The 18744-nt window shown below is 53.1% G+C and overlaps 1 protein-coding gene across 3 annotated transcripts in view; it reads right to left on the bottom strand.

Moving 5' to 3' along the window:
* Positions 1 to 18744, bottom strand: part of Fbln2 (fibulin 2) — a 62103-nt gene that overhangs the window by 15976 nt on the left and 27383 nt on the right. For all 3 annotated transcript variants that reach the window (XM_006972537.4, XM_006972538.4, XM_042273646.2), the window contains 5 exons: positions 5788 to 5899; positions 4826 to 4955; positions 2787 to 2967; positions 889 to 1098; positions 193 to 417 (listed from right to left, as the gene is read on the bottom strand). In XM_006972537.4, the coding sequence (XP_006972599.3) occupies positions 193 to 417; positions 889 to 1098; positions 2787 to 2967; positions 4826 to 4955; positions 5788 to 5899 (858 nt within the window). The remainder of the gene's footprint in view (positions 1 to 192; positions 418 to 888; positions 1099 to 2786; positions 2968 to 4825; positions 4956 to 5787; positions 5900 to 18744) is intronic.

Genomic DNA, 18744 nt, shown 5'->3' with positions numbered 1-18744 from the left:
ACAGAGACCCAGAATCCCCTGATGTCGCCTCTTCCTCCTCCATCATCACCATGCAGCTTCCACCCCTTCCACGAAGCAGAGGCACCCGGTGGCCTGGACCAGCTTGCAAACACCCAGCCCCAGAGCCCACCACACCACATGGCCCAGACGTGTACAGCTCAGGCCCTGCAGAGAGTACACCCCTCCACTCACCTTTGCAGGTGTTGGGCTGTGGCACAGGCAGGGGGATGGTGTTGGGGGACACTTGGGCAGACTCAGACCTCCCCAGGGCAGACTCAGACCTCCTCAGGGCAGACTCAGCCCTCCTCGGGGCAGACTCAGACCTCCTCGGGGCAGACTCAGCCCTCCTCGGGGCAGACTCAGACCTCCTCGGGGCAGACTCCCTTGCGGCGGCGTCCAACCGTGGCGCGCCTCCATCTGTTGTTGTAAGCAGAGCATACAGCAGGGGGCAGGCTTACATCTTCTGTCTGGCCTTGGACACTCACAGGCACCCACACTGGGCATTGACTGATGACCTCACTGACCACTCCTCTTGCCCATTCACAAAGGAGGAAACTGAGGTTCTGGGTACAAGCACACCTTGGGCAAGAGCGATCTCACAGCTACTAGGAGAAGGCAAAAGTGGGAAGAAAGAAGTGGGGGTGTCTAGACTAAAAGGCAGCTCCACCCCGTACAGCTGGCAGGGAGAACGCCATGATGCTAGGAACACAACTAGGGCCTGGTGAGGGTCTCTAAAGCCTGAGGCCAGCTTCAGGCAGTCTTCAGAATCCCCAGAGCTAGAAGCCTCCTCTGGCTTCTGCCAGCATCAACCCAGGGGGCAGCAGGAAGCCTAGCCAGGCCACCCTCCACGGGCAAGACAAGCCTGTGCCTGGGCTGCCTACAGCTCACCTGGGCGGCAGGTACGGCCGTCACCCTGCAGCTCGAATCCAGGGAAGCAGGCACAGCGGTAGGAGCCCACGGTATTGATGCAAAGATGCTGGCAAAGTTCCCCGGGGAGCAGCAGGCACTCGTCCTGGTCATCTCCGGGCAGGCTATTGGGCAGTTCAGCCTCTGTGCCCAGTGACAGGGCCTCCCGGCTTGCCATCTCCGCCTCTGAAACTGGGGTGGTTGGTCAGCACTGGGGACATAGCCAGCTTGGCCACTGTGTGGCTGAGCCCATGGGATCCAGGAAAGCAACAGAGGTTCAACAGATGGGGATGGAGGAGTGAAGGAGGGAGAAAGGGATGGATGGATGGTTAGGTGGATGGGGGATGGATGAATGAATGAATGAATGAATGATAGTGAACCTATGGTAGCGGGTCTGAGCCTTCATCACCTGGGTCTCTTCAATAGGACAGGACCATGCCTAATGGTGGCTCTTGTTAAAGTGCTGAACTAGAGTCATAGAAAGAGTGCTGGCCTAGGTTGAGACAGATCAGGATGTGACGTCTGTCTGCAGCTTCCTTAGCTGGGCCAGCACTGGGTCTCTTCGTGCCTCCAGATTCTGGGACCCACGGCCTACTCTGCAGAGGGTAGCAGGGGAGAGGAAGAGGAGGCTGCTCTGCTGGGCAGCTCTCCCCTGGTCTGATACCTCAGCCCTTGCCATCCACCTCAGGCAACAAGAGAACAGAATGGTGGCATGAAGCTGCAGCTAAGGGCTTGACATAGGGAAGGTGTCTGCATTGAGCTCCATCCTGAGAAGGCCTGGCCTGGTGCCCACAGCTGTCCTTGAGGACCTGGAACTGTGACTGGGCAGAGGCAGACCAAGGCCCAGGGTCCCTGAGCACACCAGCATGTACCTCCATGGGCCAGGCCCTGCTCATTGCCAACTGCATGCCCTTCCTAACCATCCTCCCAGCAGAACAGGGAGGGGATATGCCTGAGGCCATTTCAAACAGGACTTGAAGCAGAACAGTCTGCTCCCACCACCAGCATCTCCCAGACCCAAGAAAGACTCCAGAAGCTCCTCACAGGAAGGGGATATTATGATATCATGTGGATGGTTAAGTTGGATGGATAGACCCTGCCTGGCCAAGTTGTCCACCTGGTCCTATATCCTGTTCTGACCTCTGATTCTGGGTTTCTTCCTGAACTCTACCTTGAACCATTGTCTGGGTAGTAACTTGTTCTTCAGAAATTATTGTTTTTAACTAGCACCTTAGATGAGCTGGTGGATGGATGGGTGAGTGAATGGATGGGCAAGTAGATGGACAGATGAATGGAAAGATGAATGAAAACAAATGAGTGGGTGGGTAGGTGAAAGAATAAGTGAATGAGTGTGAGGGTGAATGAGTGGGGAGGTAGATAATGAATAGATTTGGGAAGTAATGAGGAAGTGGAACAATGAATGATGGACAGGCAAGTGAATGGATAAGAAGTGGATGGATGGATGGATGGATGGATGGATGGATGGATGGATGGATGGAGGGATGGATGGATGGACAGACTGATGGACAAGTGACTGGGTGGAGAAATAGATACGCAGATCTGCATGGTGGAATGGGGAAACAGTGGAAGGCTGTGGTTATGGCCAGAGCAGCCAGGATGATGAGGAGAGGGTAGAAGGGCAGATGGTCACTGGTGACTGGTGAGTGGCACAGAGAACTATGTGGGACTGCCACACCAGCACAAACTGGGTTAGAGTCCAGTCAGTAGCCGCAGAACTCTATAGAGCAGAGATCAAACCTCAAACCACATACAGCCATGGACCAGGGTCCCCACTGCGGCCTGAGGCCACCCAGCCCAACCATCCTAAGGACCCTAACCGTCCTCCTCCAACTGCCTCCACCTGGGAGGGCAGCACCCACCTCTACGCGGGGTGGCCTCAGGCTCTGGCGGCCGACGGACCTCAGGCACTATGAGGGGGTCTTCGCCTTCACAGCAGGAGAGCATGACATGGTTGCAGGGATAGCCCAGGTTGGGGTTGGATTCGCACGACTGGCCCTCGGCCCGCACACGGAGTCCCAGGCCACAGCAGTCACAGCATTGCTGAGGAAGACAGAGCATCAGCACCAAGCCCTCAGAGCCTGCCTGATTTCCCACGGTCTGTGTGCCTGTGACTCATCCAAGGTCTGTGGGCATGGCCTGGGGCAGGCTCTGGGGTGAATTAACATTATCTAGATCCTCTGTCTGCCTGTGTGCTCTCCCAGGGTGGAGGGCGGCCCACCCCTACATCCCAAGTCTAGAGAAGCGTAGGACTAATGTTAATTTTCTTTAATGAATGAATAAATGTCCCTTTGGAAAGAACTACAAATGAAGCCCAGCCCTGCTCACTATGCCCCACCCTGAGAAGCGGACTCCAATCCCGTCAGCTCAGCAAAAAGGGCCCATACAGTCCCGGTGACATCCTAAAGTGCTCGAGACAGGGTCAACTTGGAAGTGTACCCGTCTCGTGTGCTGGAGCTCCTGATGTCATGCCAGGTCATGAAGGGACCTGAAGCTAACACTCGACAATGACAATTCAACAAAAAGACAGAGGTTGCATCCCTAAGGATACGCAGAGCCACCCAGTGCAGACTGCCAGCCGCCACAGGGAAATCTGATTTACATCGTCAAACTGTGGCAACAGGCTGCGTGCAGCAACAGCTCCAGCTGACCAGCCTCCCTGGTACCCAGTCTGTGGCTGGAGAGCTCAGCAACTCAGAGAGTGAGCATGTGTCTCCAGCTTGGGGTGACCAATCACTTGCTTTGGTCACTAGGGTTAGATAAAAGTGACCATGTGCCCACTTTGAACCCAGGCTTCTAAAGGTCTTGCATGTCATTCTAGTGTGAGTTTGGCATATGCCTACTCCAGGGCCCAGGAAGGGTCTAGTGGCAGGTCTTAGGTCACTGAGGACATGCCCTTGAAGGGGACTTGGGGACACCAGTCTCTTCCCTCTTATGTGAGCAACTGCCTCTACCAGGCACACCATGCCATGCCACCTCACCACAGCCCCAAAGGCATCAGGGCTAACTAGACGAACTGAACCCAAACCTTTCACTCTCATAAGGGGGTGATCTCGGGCGCGTCACAGTGAGGAAAGCTGAGCAACACATGCTTTCAATCTTTCTTAGAGCTCGATATGAACCAGGCCCAGCCAGCCCACTGTGGGAGAGAATGTTCCATTCAGGGAACAGAGACAGCCAGTTAAGCTGTGGGCCACCTACATCATCTGGCTCCAGAGCAGCCACCAGCCAATGACAGCCACACAAGCCCAGCTGAACCTTTTCTGATGCCAAGCCAGCCACAAGCACAGCTGTGGTGAGTGACACCCCAGTCCTTCATCTGATGCTGCCGTGCCCACTGCCGGAGACCACATGACCTCAAGCTCCAGGTGCGGGCCCTGGGCCTTGCCTGCCCTAGGATGGGCAATTCCTTGCCTCCATTTTACGCCTGGGGAAACTGAGGCTGAGAGAGAATGTATTGAGAGGCATGGGGTAAAGGTAACGGCAGAAGCAGGACTCCACACCTGCCTGCAGCAGCAAGAGCCTCTTCTACTACCTGGCCTGCCTGCCTCCAGCCTCCAGCACACACATGCAAGGAAAACCAGCTTCTAGGACCTTGTATTGCTTGCAGCCACACTGATCCTAGGGCCACTGTGCACCCCAGCACGACCTCCACCCGCACACCTCTTCAGGCACCACCTTCAGGCACACCACACCCTGCCACACTCAACCAGACCTGCCTCAGAGAGGGCACGATGTCACCTGGGTTGTTGGGGGAGTTCAATGCATCCTTTGTGGATTTGTTGACGAATGCCATGACTTAACATTTCCTGGGCAGGGGGTGAGTCTACCTCCCACCCCACCCCCAGGATGTGGTGTCACCCATCTCACCCACAGTTGCGGGGCGGGGGGGGGGACTTGCCTTGTACAGGGAGACGCCACAGGTATCGTTGTCCTCGGCTCCACAGGCTTCACCTTCCTTGGCCCCCACAATGCCAGCCATGCAGCTCTTCTCCTTCAAGTAGGAGACACAGCAGTGCCTCTGGGCTATCCTGAAACAGGGGGCGGCTTCAGGGCCTGTCTCCTCGGGACCCTCCCCAGGAGGGTGATGTTCCCCCACCTCACAGGAGGGAGATGGGGCGGAGTGTAGAAAAGGGAAGGTCCGACCCGAGGTCTGCAGCAAGTGGGACCAGTACAGGCAGAAGGGCAGGCACAACCCCACCATGTCACATGGGTTTGATGTGGGCCTGGGACCCACTGGCCTCAGAGCTGTGCCCTTGACCTCTGAAGAAAGGAGTTGGCATTCAGAGTTCCACTATCAATCCAGAGAAAGTTAGAGAGACCCAACCTCAGAAAGGACAGGGTAGATATGGTGGGGAGAGTGGTGCCTACATAGTGCTACTCTGTCTCAGAATTAGAAGAGGCTTAGAAGGAGGCAGAGGCAGAGTGAGCTGGACGTTAGAAAATATGGCTTCTAATCCTGGCCATACCACAGGTGAGTTGCACTGCCTCTCTGGACTTGACTCTCCTTTTGAAAACTGAGCAGGCTGCCAAAGATGAGAAAGGAAGGTAACAGCCGACCAATCCTGGCAGGGGAGGCAGAGCATGCGCATCGGAGCCGCATCACAGGTGGCAGAGGAGGATAAAGAGCAGCCACGCTCTGGGCCATTTTGGGTGGCTGAGCTGGGGGAGGGGGAGCCCCAGCGACCCCAAGGTGATGATGATCCTTTGAACTTGCTCTAAGTTGCACACCATTGCATTTACCCACGGAGACAGCCACAGATTCCTGTGGCCAGCTGACTCACTGCATTCACTTTTGGTCACCTTCACACACCTGGGGCCCAGGGAAGGCAAGAGCAGTTCTGCCCACCCCAGGCCACTCACCTGCAGACATCGCTGTCAGCGCCATTCTCGGGGATCTCCTGGCACTCATCGTTGTCAATGGCCCACTGCTGGCCAGCTGCGCAGCATGTCTCAATCAGGTCTTTGGTGGATCCTGTGGGTTGCAAGGAGGAGGTGTGGCTGGGTTTGGGGGCCACCAAGTGCAGTACATGACTGCAGGCACTGGGCAAGGGAACCTCTTACCCCAACCCCCACCCACCCCCTGCCCTGCATGTCCAGCCCTTCCCTTCTAAGGAAGCACTGGGGAGACTTGGTCCTCCTGCAGGGTGGGTATAACAATGGGTAGCCAGCGACTGGCTCCAAGGGCATGTGTGTGTGTGTGTGTGTGTGTGTGTGTGTGTGTGTACTTTGGGGGGTGCTCACTCCAGAGCCCACAGGATCAGACCGCACAGGCAGCAGCTGACCCGTGAGTGATTGGCTAGTCCCTTCCCCATCCCCTAGACTGTTCTGCCAAGACATGTCCCTAAATGAATCATTACAGACATGAGAAGCCCTGACTGGGCTTCTGCTTCTGAGGAGCCTGACCTGAGTGGCCCAGATGGAGCAGGAGACAAGAAAAGAGCTTCAGGGGGCTTGTGGGATTCCATTAAGAGCTATCTTAAGCTGCTTTTTTAAAAATTGTAAAGATGAAGTCTAACTAATAAAAATTAATACTATTATTATAACACAATGACCCATACCAAAATTGATGTATTCAAATAGTGGTTATTATTAATAATAGGAAATTTAGCAGAAAAAATGCTATTTAAAAGAGAAACCCAGGGCTGGAGAGATGGCTCAATGGTTAAGAACACTTCCAGAGGACCCAGGTTCAATTCCCAGCACCCACATGGCAGCTCACAACTGTTTGTAACTTCAGTTTCATGGGACCTGACACCCATGGCAAAACACCAATGCATATAAAATAAAAATAAATAATTTTTTTAAAAAATTTAAAAAGATAAAAGAGAAATCCAGAAATAAATCAGCAGTAAGAATTTTGTCCAACAAGAAGGGAATCTCTCTGTCTCTCTGCCTTTCTCTCTTTTCTTCTTTTATGTGTTACTGCATGTGTGTATGTGCACCACATGAGTGCAGAGCCCATGAAGGCCACAAGAGGGCATCATATCCCCTGGAACTGGAGTTATAGGTGGTCTTAAACTGCTATGTGGGTGCTGGGAACTGAACCTGAGTTCTCTGCTAAATCAGCAAGTGCTTTTAACCACTTATTTGAAACACATACCATGTATGCATACTTGAGTAGAGGGTCTATGGACTCAAGATGTGAACACTCCTGTATGTGAGCTACAACTTTAATACAGTTATAATCAAGGACCCAATCTGTTTATGGGGTTTGTCAAGGTGATCCTGAAATTCACGTAACTATCCAGGCCTGGTGGAACCAGCCTGTAATCCACTACTCAGAAGGTCTTGCAGCAGGATTGTAGTTCAAGATCAGCATGGGCAACTTTCTGAGACTGTCTCAAAATGAAAACATAAAAACAAAGAGGAGCAGGGGTATGGCTCTCAACCAGGCTGACTCGCTTTTCCCTTTTCAGGGATCAGATTTCCTCAGAGAATGTCCCTTGACCTTTGTGTACCCCAACCCCACTACATCACCCCACTCAGCCTCCATTTACCAAAGTGACTATATAAAAGTATACAAGTCAGGCAAGGAGGTGCATGCTTGTAAACCAAGCATTCTGGAAGCTGAGGCAGGAGGATTACAAATTTATGGAGCCTGGACTCCATAAAGACACACACACACACACACACACACACACACACACACACACACACACTTACATACACACACAAAGTGTACAATGTGTGTGTGTGTGGCAGAGATGACCCATTGGGTGAGGACCCAGCCTTTAAGACATAATGAGCCTTGGGTGGGGCATTTCATATCCAAATTCTAACACTTGATCTTCCTTCTACAGGCTGGAATCTTCCCTCCCTAAGGCTTTTCTAAGAAAGCCTTGTGGGATAACCAGATTGCACCAGATCCCGGGGTCCTGGCCAGGCAACACATGATGGATGCCTTAAGAGATAACAGTGACAGCCGCGACGTGCTGAGTGCCAGCAACAAGCCAGGCGTGGGGCCAAACCCTCCAGCTGTTGTTACTCCCTCTGCCCGGAGGAAGTGGAGGGCTAGACAGCCCAGCCTCACTTCCTCTCTTCCCCTTCCCTTCCAGGGAACATGAGCAACTTGACCCAGCCAGTCCTGAAAGACCTGTGAACCCAGCCTCCAGCAGGCCAAGGGGCCACCTCCACATGGACTCGGTGGTCTTCTCTTCTAGTTTCTTGGTCTCGGACCAGATTTTAGCCTGCACTTGGTAGACTTCCACTATTGCCCCGGCTTTTCCCACCCCAGCTTTCTCACTTCAAAGGCATCTGGGGCTGTGACCTCATGCTGGAAGGTCAACCCATTTGGTGCATACAGAGGACTGGATCTAATGTGGACTCAACATCTAAGATATAGGGGGCAAGGTCACAGTGAGGACTCCACCCCACAGTTCCCAAGATGGTCCTGAGGCAGCTCCCACAGGCCTGGCTCCTTCCCTGACCTCAGACACCTCAGCCTCACTCTCTGGGAATTTCTTAACCTCTCTGGCTTCTGGCCCCTCCTCTTCCTCACACTCTGACTCCAGTGACGCCCTCTGATCTATGGGCTTCCTATGTCACCTTGCTTAGGCCCCTACTACACTTCTGGCCTAGTCATAGGAATTTGCACCCCACCAGCAGTAGACTTGCTTCAGGCTGCCCCTGGCTCCCCAAGGCTGGGATGTTTGCCTCCTTCTGATGCCTCAGCTGCTGCCTCACAGAACCTTCTTGTGTCAGTGAAGTCCCTGTGTGTTCTGAGGACTCTAGATCAAATCCACACCCCCCCAGGACCACCTCCAAAGCACACACAGCCCACCTGTCTCCTCACTCTGCCTCACCTCCTGACCCTCCGCTTCTCCAGTCACTTCCAGGATGGTACCCAGGTGACTGTCCACACATCAGAATCAGATGAGGACGCCTCCATGACTGTGAAGTCCCATTCTGCCTCCTCTGGATTGGCTGGGCCTCCCTATTCCTCCCAAGGACAACTGGGGCTTCCTCACCTCCTGGTGAACAGTGGTATGGCCTGGCTCTGGCCTGGCTCTGGACCACTCTGCTGTGGTCTTTGGAGTATCGGGCTTCAGGGTCCTACCAGCCAGTGAATACGATTGCTCCCTGACCCACCTACTCAGCCAAACCCCTGGATGGCACAGAGAGAGATTTGGAAAACCTGCTCTGCCACCTGCTGAAAGGGAAGATGTGCAAACCCATTTTGCAGAGATTTTGTTATTAGGAAAATAAGAAATAGATGCCCGAGGGTCCCAGGCCACTGAACAGCCCATGCTAGAAATCTCCAGAGACATGGTTCCTGTGCTGCAACAAGCCGCCAATGATGACCAAAGCCATCACGTGACATGTTCCTATCCCACAAGCATGACATGGGGAAGAGACAAAAACAGGAATGGATACGGTAACAGGACTAGAAAAATCCCATAGTGAAGACGGAGGCCTAAGACTTACAAAAGATAGAGCAGCAATCCAGACGAAAAGACTAGAGACAGCACGTGTTTCCACCCAGAGTCAAAGACAGAAAGCAGTGTGCTGGGCACTGGGGGCTGGGCCTTAGCATTTGACAGGGACAGAGTTTCAGAAGATGGGAGATCTCACTCCAGTGTGACTTCATTTAATTCTGTTCAGCTGCACACTCGATACTTGTAAATTTCATCTTATTTTTTTTTAAATGCATTGCAATACAATATAAAGAACTGTGAGCTGGAACTTCCCTTTCCAGGAATCTCATATGCTGACAGACACCAACCACCATGAACCCAGACAGGAGGGTCCCAGATGCATGATGCATTTGTGACAGCGAAGATTCCAGAAATACCTAGCAATCAGAGATGAAATAGTGAAGCTGCTCCCAGCCAATCACACACAGGTGTTAAGGAGCCAGAGGCAGGTGTGTGCACGAAATGAGATCATTCCTGAACGTATTTCAGTCAGAGTTCAGGAGCTGTATAAAGTGACGTTCGTCTTTTAAAAGGATTACACAGATAGGCACCAGGCATCTGAGCTGAGACCCAAGTCCCAGCAACAGATGGTGTCTTGGGAAGGAGCCTAGCTTTCTGTATATTGCAGGCAGGTATTAGCCATTCCAGAACTCTTCCCTTGTAAATAGATGCAGAGATTCCAGAGACTATAACCTCCTTTGATCACAGAACAATGGATGTCCCAAACAATCCAGCCCAGACATCAAGACCTCCTAGACAGTCCCCTTTCCCTGACATAAAAGCCCTGAAGGATTCTGGCTTTGAAAATGCTGCAGAGCATTTTCTCTCCTGGCAGGGGGGGTAGCAGTGGGAGTCTCCACAGGGCCCTGCTCAACAGGATGTTTGCTTTGAGGGCTTCAGCACACAGCTCAGAGAATGACACAGTATTGTGGGTCCCACCAGCCTTGAGGGACATGGTGACATTTCCTGTACAACCTAGGGTGAGCCTTTCTGGGCCACCCAGGAGCCTTGAGCATTGTTATGGAGCCTGTGAAGTAGACACACCAGAAAAGGTCCTGACCTCAGCTCTGCCTTCTGCCCCAGGTTCACAGGACTGGGCAGAGAAGTGATGGGGACCCAGAAGGAGCTGCTGGGATGGGGGTTCCACCTAAGCCCACCCAGCCTTGCTTCTCTATGTCTGGCTCCCTGCCCCCTTGTTCTTCCCAGCCCTATTAGCACACACATGCCATGGACCCCTGCCTCCTGTCAGGCTGGCTCTGCCTCAAGCCTGGCTGGTCCCGCTGTGTGCTGACCTGAGCCTGAGTCCAGAAGTGACTGCCGAATTGCAGCCTGCACTTGTGGCATCTTTCCTTGGCTCTCAGTGGAGGGCTCTGCCACTGTTACGGATAGCTAGACAAAGGCCTGACCTATTGTATGCCACACACACACTCATAGGCAAATGAGAACAGAAAGGGCCAGCCACAAGGAAAGGTCCCCAGCACCACAATTCTCATGAATGTGACTTAAAACCAAGAGGAGATGCTGTTCTACTCTGGGGTCAAAGATGGCTGTCTCTGGGATGAGCCCAAGATGAGAGTGGTGAGACCTCACCTGTCACACACACGCATGTAAACTTTGGGGTGCTCCGGAAAAGCACTGAGAAACATCGGTCCATGCCACACACCCTGTAGTTAGCAGATTCCTACCTAGGTGTCCACTGAACACACAGGGAGGCCTCCCGCTTCCCAAAGACACAGAGGAATGCTGCCAGCGACGCAGCCCTACATGTCTATCGGCATCAGAGCAGAGCAGCAAGCTGTGATTCACTCCCACAGCAGAATGGAACTGAGACTTTCTGCTTGCCATCTCAACGGGGGCCGCAATTAACATGAACAAAAGCAATTTAACTGCCTGCCACCCACAAGAATGTGGATAGGACCCAATGTGTTTCCTTCCTCCAAAAGAGCCAGACACAAGTCGGATCACTCCATTCTATAAAACAAACTCAGGAACAGGCAAGGGCATTGGCAAGTCAGAACAATGACTTCAATGGAGCCAGGAGGGAGAAAGAGCTAACGATGTGGAGGTGACACCAGGGAGCACAGGTCTCCGTCTGCGGGGTGGAGTGCCACAAGTGTGCGTGCCACGTGTGTGCACAGGTGTGAATTCTCTGAGCTGTCCACCGAGGCCTGCTGTCCGCACTTTAAGTTCCAACAGGGCATTTGGCAAAGGCCTGTTCCATTGTGCTACATCAAAAGACACTTGAGACTGTGTGTATTAGGCTTCAGAGAGGTTTTGGAATAACAAACCCAGGGAATATAACCACCACGGTAAACCAGACGCTGGCTGGCTAATCATCCTTGATTAGATATTGCCTTTACAAAACAAGCTTTACAGCCCACCTTGGGAACAATTAGAGAAAGTGGAGCATTAGATGGCATTAGGGAATTGGCTGGGCTAGATGTAGTGTCTATTTTTTAGAGTTTTAAGATACAGAGTCAAGACTGAAATGTTCCCAGCATGCACGTACCTATATGCTTGGCCCTCTTATCCACTGACTCTACTACCTACGGCTGTGGACTCAACCAACTCAATATAGGAAAATAGTTCTAAAAGACCTGTATCTGCATTGAGCGAAGGTGCACAGACATCCTTCTGGTGTTTGTTCCCCAGACAGTGCAGCGTAGCAGCTATGGCCACATCGTATTCACCCTGCCTCAGGATAACCAGTGATGGGCAGGCGTTTGAAGTAGGATGCACACAGGTTCTATGCACGGGTTTTACCTAAGAGACTTGAGCATCCTCCAACTTTGGTACCCAAGATGGAGTGGGGATGTTCCTGGAATCAATTTTCTGAAGATACCCAGTGGTGACTCTCTGTGAGTGAGTGTCTTAGCTAGGGTTTCTGTTGCTGCAATGAAACACCATGACCAGAAGCAAGTTGGGGAGGAAAGGGTTTATTTGGCTTACACTTCCACATCACAGTTTACCATTAAAGGAAGTCAGAACAGGAACTCAAGCAGGGCAGGAACCTGGAGACAGGAGCTGATGCAGAGGCCATGGAGGGATGCTGCTTATTGGCTTGCTCAGCCTGCTTTCTTATAGAACCCAGGACCATCAGCCCAGGGATGGCACCACTTACCATGGGCTAGCCCCCCCTCCCCCATCAATCACTAATTAAGAAAGTGCCCTACAGCTGGATCTTATGAAAACATTTTTTTTTCAATTGAGATTCCTCCTTTGAAATGACTCTACCTTGTGTCAAGTTGACATAAAACTGGCCAGAACACTGTGTGTGTGTGTGTGTGTGTGTGTGTGTGTGTGTGTGTGTGTGTGTGTGTGTGTTGGGAGATGATGCTGTCCTCTAGGCATGACAACACTATTGCTGCCTTGAAATCAAAGCTGCAGTGATTGCCCACAATCCCTCTGAAGGCTGAGCCTCCTAACATTCCTTTGCGGAAGTGAGGCACGAACCCTGCCCGCTCCCCAAAGATGTGCAAGTAGTTAACAGCTGCTATTAGGGGACACACGTTAAGTTGTTCACGTTCTTGTAATCCCAACTAAACCCATGGGTTCACCGAAGTAGACTTGGGTGGCATCATTTGGTCTGTCATCATGGTCTTAGACATTTGTTCATGCCTCCCCAGGAAATGTTAACACAAATGTAAGTACATGTGTACTCATGTGTCTCTGTGCATATCAAATGAGTCTGCTCTGGATGGGAACAGTCCCACAAGCAGTCCAAGTTGCTCACCATGGGTTGAGTGAGAGAAGGCCTGCATCTCATGGTCAAGGGCACATGCCAGAGACCTAAAGGCATCCCACTAGGCCCTTCTCTTCTTCCAAGCCTGTCTTCTACCCTGCTCAGCCCTGTTTTGTGCTCAGCAGGAAGACAGCCTGGAGGGGCAGAAGCCTGGAATCGCCATGACATGCTGGCCTGACTGCTTCTGTTCCTCAAGCTACAGCCAGAGCTGATGCTCTCCAGGTTTCCTAGTAGCAGCTGAATGGCCATCAGTCCCCTCGCCCCTCACAGGATGCTATTGGTCCCCTCAGATCCAATCAGGCCCCCTCATGAAACTGCTTCCCAAGGGCTTTTGCCCATTTGGGAGGGGTCTTCACAGGGAAGGGAGCTCTGGTTAGGAGTCAGGACTCCTGGTTCCATCTCTGAGCTTGTTGGACCTTTGGTAGGCTCCTTACCTATCCCTGGCCTCTTCAGAGTTCTAGTTGTGTGCCTGGGAATGGGAAGGAGTAGGGATGTCAATACACCCAGCAGCAAGGTCAGGCCCACTACACGCTTCCTTGGTGCTTTAAACTGTCTGAATGAACTGCCAATATTTACATGTTGGGAGCTTCCAGATGAAATTCCAGATCCCGGGCTTCTGGAGAAAACCCAGAGCGATCATGCTCAGCTTCTCCGGCCCAGAAAACAACAGATCCAGAAGCTTCCATACAAGTGGGATCTGACCTCCTACCAGCCCAGCATCTCTAACTGCTTCCGGGCCAGCAGCCTCCCAGAGGTCTGCTGGCCCCTGGGCATTGAGCCACAGCCGGACCCCAGGAGGATAGGCCTTCACCTCTGCTTCCTGCTGACTCCCAGGCACCCAGCACAATCCAGGAGTGTGGCCCACAGCCATGTCAGTGCATGAGTGGAGAAGGCAAGAGGATGGGTGCTGAAAGGAAACCAGAGACCCATCCTCAGCTAAGTGGCTCTCTAAGCATGAGCAGGACAGTCAGGCCCTGTGTTCAGCTTCCCAGACTCCACCACCTACATCCCGGAGAATCTGGCTCTCTGGCCCCTGGAGGGAATCCTGCAAAGAGACCCAGGCCGAGAGGCCAGAGAGGAGCCGGCCGTCTGCCAGCTGTGCACCAGCCCTGCTCTGCCCAATGGGCCCAGTGCCCTGTCATAGTTCCAGAGCCTCCATTTGCTTTGACAGCGAAGTTGGGCACTCAGGAGGATGGCATACAGGGCTACGAAGTACCAAGGCAAAAGGCCAAGTGGGTAGTCAGCACATTTCTCTGCTTCATTGGCCTTGGGACCTCGGACAGTTCCCTTAACCTCCCTGGGTCTCAGTCACCCGTCTATAAAATGGGTATAAAGATGGCAAACCCCGGAGGGTGTCTCAAGACACGAACAGATCCATACGCAGCCAGAGATGAATCCAGCACCTGACACATAATCCACCCGCTTGCCCTTGGTCATGGAATGTCACCTCCCAGCTAGGCAACACTACAGGACTGGAGGCTGGGCATTCGCCCACAGCTGGCAAAGGCGTGTCAGGAGAGCACTGTGTGAAGGGCAGGCCCCGAGGAACACTTAGCTGGAAGGGAGCACAGCACAAGGAGGGGGCAGGCAGGGAGGAGCACTCAGCTGCACATCTGGAGGCAGCTGGAATGACAAACACATGGGTGGGGCAGGAAGTGAGCGGCTAAACACCCCAGCCCATCCCCAGCAGGCCTGGCCCTTGGCTCTTTCTCAGGAGGGACAGGCTTCTGACCAGCAGAAAAGACACAGCTCTGTCCACACAAAAGCACAAATCCACACTCCTTGCACTCCCCAGAGCACAGCAACCCCCCTGCAGGGAAGGCAGGGAACACACCACACAGCTCTGTAACCACTCTGAGCTGACCCACGTCGCATCAGTAGCCCTAACAGCCGGGCGGCGGCGGCGCATGCCTTTAGTCCCAGCACTCGGGAGGCAGAGGCAGGCGGATCTCTGTGAGTTCGAGGCCAGCCTGGTCTCCAAAGCGAGTTCCAGGAAAGGCGCAAAACTGCACAGAGAAACCCTGTCTCGAAAAACAAAAAACAAAAAAAACAAAACAAAAAAAAAAAATCAGTAGCCCTAACGGGACTTTTTACATCTTCCACATACAGAACTGAGGCTCAGAGAGGGTGAGTCCCTTGCCTTTGGTCACACAGCCTAGAGGAGCAGGGGCTGGAATCCACTCTCTGAGAGTCAAACTAGGCTCTTTCCCAGTGTAACTCAACACCACGCTGGGAAGCACTGTGCAGTCATGGGGGGTGAGGGCCCTGCAGAGTCCTGCAGAGTCCTGCTGCCTTCCAGTGGCCGTAAACCCCTTTTACAGGGCAGCCAAGTGATTTACCTGAAGGTTATACAGTAAGAAAGAAGTGAGTCATCCACGCAGGGGATCCTCTCAGCAGGCTAGGCAGCAAGAGCAACAGCACACCCTCTGCCCTTGTGGGGGTCCTGGGGAAATGCTTTTGTTGTGGGGAGCAAATAGGATGGGGCCCCTGAAGCCCCTGCCGCAGTGCTGAGGGCTGGCACTCAGGGGTAGAGAGACCCTTCACTCTCTTGCCACTGCTCATTCCCCGGGGCCTGCTGAGGACTTTGTAGCTGCTCTCCTCAGGTCACTGGGCCTGGGTCAGCCTCCTGACGGAGCTGGCTATGGAGAGCATCACAGGCCGCAGCGGCCCTGGGGCTGAGGCTGCACACCAGGACCACTGTGCACTCTTTCATCTTCGGGTTAGCACAGGCTGTAGCATGTCAGCTGAGGATGAGAAACCGTGGGGAGCAGAGAGGAGTCAATGCAGGTCAAAGACAAGGCTATGGGGAACAGGGACAAGACAGCAGAGCAGAGACAAGGCCATGGGGATCAGACCAGGCGGAGCAGAAATGAGACCATGTAGAGTGGAGACAAGACCATGTGGGGCCGAGGGGACGTCTGTGAAGAACACCAGAGGCACCAGCAGTGTCATGGCTTGGGAGGGTGCCAACCCCACAGTCCCGGAGGTGGCACGTGGCCAGGAAACCCCAGTAGGGAGGTTCCTGAGTACCCTAGAATCTGGAACCCACACTTCAACAGGCAAAAGGAAGGTGAGGAGCAGCCACAAGCTGAGAAGGCAGCCGGGACAGGATGTGGTGTCCTAGCAGGATGAGAATAATCTGGAATTAGATTTGAATGATTTTTGCATAGCTGTGAATACGTATGCATACGAATGCACTGAACTATGCATTCAAATACAGGGGACCTTATGGTCATAAATGTGATCTCAATAAACCTGCTTTTAAAGAAAGATATTAAAGAAACAGAAACTTTAGAGAAACCTGGTCCCCGTGGAGTGACAGCCCTGAGAGACACCATGAGGACATCCCACTTATGGAGAAGACAGACTATTGAGAGGAACTTTGATCCCCATGGTCTTGTTCCCCTAGGCATGGTGGTGTACATCTGTGCCGGATAGTTTGTATTGTCAACCTGACATAATCTGGAGTCACCCGTGAAGAGGGAATTTCAATTGATCCCACTGGCCTGAGGCCAAGTCTGGAAGACATTGTCTTGATTGATGATTGATGTGGGAGGGCCCAGCCCACTGTGGGCAGTGCCGTCCCTAGGCAGGTGAGTCTAGACGACATAAGAAGACTAGCTGAGCATGTGTCTGAGGTTGAGCCAAGAGGCAGTGTTCCTCCATGGTTTCTGCTAAAGTTCCTGTCCTGACTTCCCTCAATGATGGACTGTGACCTGGAAGTGTAACCCAAATAAACCCTTTCCTCCCCAAGTTGCTTTTGATCATAGTGTTCAATCAAAGCAACAGAAATCAAATAGGACGATACCTTTAATCCCAGAACTCGGGAACCTGAGGCAGGAGGATGGCAAGTTTGGAGCCAGACTAGGTTACACAGTGAAAATCTGTCTCGATTAAAGAAAGCCACCAAAGGTCCAGCCTTGGCTTCAGACCCTCACTGTAGGGACAATTGTAAAATGTAACCAGTGCCTATAGGGAGGAGACAGCCTAGGAAACCCATGTGAGCTACCTGTGAGTCCTCCGTGGGAACTAGAGCCCACGATTCCCACAGGGAGGCAGGGTCTGCTTGTCACCATCTCTGCTATGACCTTCACAAAAGCCCCCTAACCTGGGATGACAGTTTCTGCTCTCCGTTAAATGGGATGTCCCCCATCATTTCTCTCAGAGCTGTTTCACTCCATGCTTCAAACAGTGACCCGGAGTAACAGACCCAAATCCAACTGCCAACCACTGGCGGTGACACCAGAGCTGAGACAGAGGGTTAGCAGCAACCAGTCTGTCCCGTGGGAAGGGCTGCTTCCTTTTGCCTGCTTAGTGGTGTGTGAGCCCAGCATGGCCGTACCTGCCTGTCATTCAACAACACCGAGCAGAAGTGTCGTTTCCTGGAGGCCTTCCCATTTCTAATGATCCCCAGCATGCTCTGCAGAGAAGCTGACAGGTAGACCAATAAGGGCCAGCATGGCAGGTCCGCAAAACAAAGGCAGAGCACCAGAATCATATCGCTCAGCTTCCCCTAAGGATGCTAAGGGCGCTGGATCCAGGAGGCCCCAGCATAACCCCCAGACAGCAGGTGCTCCAGGCCTGTACACGAGCCAGCCTGGCCTCTGCACAGCCATTGTAGGCTCTAGATCGTCTCTAGACTACAGTCACGCATCCCTATGCTGTGTGACCATCTGTGACACTGTTGCTTAGGGCATAAAGACCAAACTGCACGTTCCATACAGTTCAGTTCCAATTCTTTTCTCAGATGTTTAGTAACCAACGCCGGGGGAAGCACGGACCATGAGGTCCCCTGTGTCTCCAAAGCTCTGACAGGAAGGTCAGCACACTCACTACAGCTGATGAGCCGCAGACGGGGCCTTGCTGAGGACATCGGAGGCTGCAGCAGTTGGGGAAGCCCCAGGCTGCAGCAGTTGGGGAAGCCCCAGGCTGCTCTCCACACCACCACCACCCCAGCAGCCCTGGCACTTCCAGGCCCTGTGAGCTGGCAGTAGTGGGGAATGGGATCGGCAGAGCCCCAAGTTTCTGAAGGGGACAAATCATCCACAGCCCGTCATCCTTGTGACTTCCGTGACACCTCACAGGTTTAAAACCCCTGTGGGCTAAGGCAGGCCCAAACCTTTTTGGTAAGCGGAGTGCCGAGGACAGGCGGCCCTGCACATGCTCGGCTGCACTCTGCCACCAAGCTATACCCTGCGCTCTTCTGTTGCTTGCTTTTCCTTTTGAGACGGAGTCTCAATACATTGCCCTGGCTGGCCATGATCTTGTAGCCCCACTGTCCCAGCCTCCCAAGTAACGGATTATAGCTATGCCCCACCAGGCCTGGATCTGCACCCGAGGATAGGCACGGTGCCCTGGGTTTGGTTCCCGCCCCTGCACCAACAACTCTCCCTCATATCAGCTGAAGGATGCCTTCTTAATCAAATGTCATCCCTATTGGCTGCAGGAACTTTATAGACACTCGCCCTGCCGGGAGTTCCTCCTCTCACAGTCCTCCAGTGGCCACAACACTAAGCACAGGCACTCCCCCCGCCCCCAGCAAGCCTCCCTGACCCACAAGAGAAGTCAGAGCCCCCTAGACGGGCCCAGGACACCGCCGCCTCATGCCCAGCTTCCCCTCACCGAGGCCATCACATCTGTGACGACTGAGCTTCTGACAGT

The sequence above is a fragment of the Peromyscus maniculatus genome, chromosome 3 (genome assembly GCF_049852395.1).
Source record: "Peromyscus maniculatus bairdii isolate BWxNUB_F1_BW_parent chromosome 3, HU_Pman_BW_mat_3.1, whole genome shotgun sequence".
NCBI lineage: Eukaryota > Metazoa > Chordata > Mammalia > Rodentia > Cricetidae > Peromyscus > Peromyscus maniculatus.
Note: the sequence above shows the minus strand (reverse complement) of the source record. Positions and strands in the feature narration are given on the sequence as shown.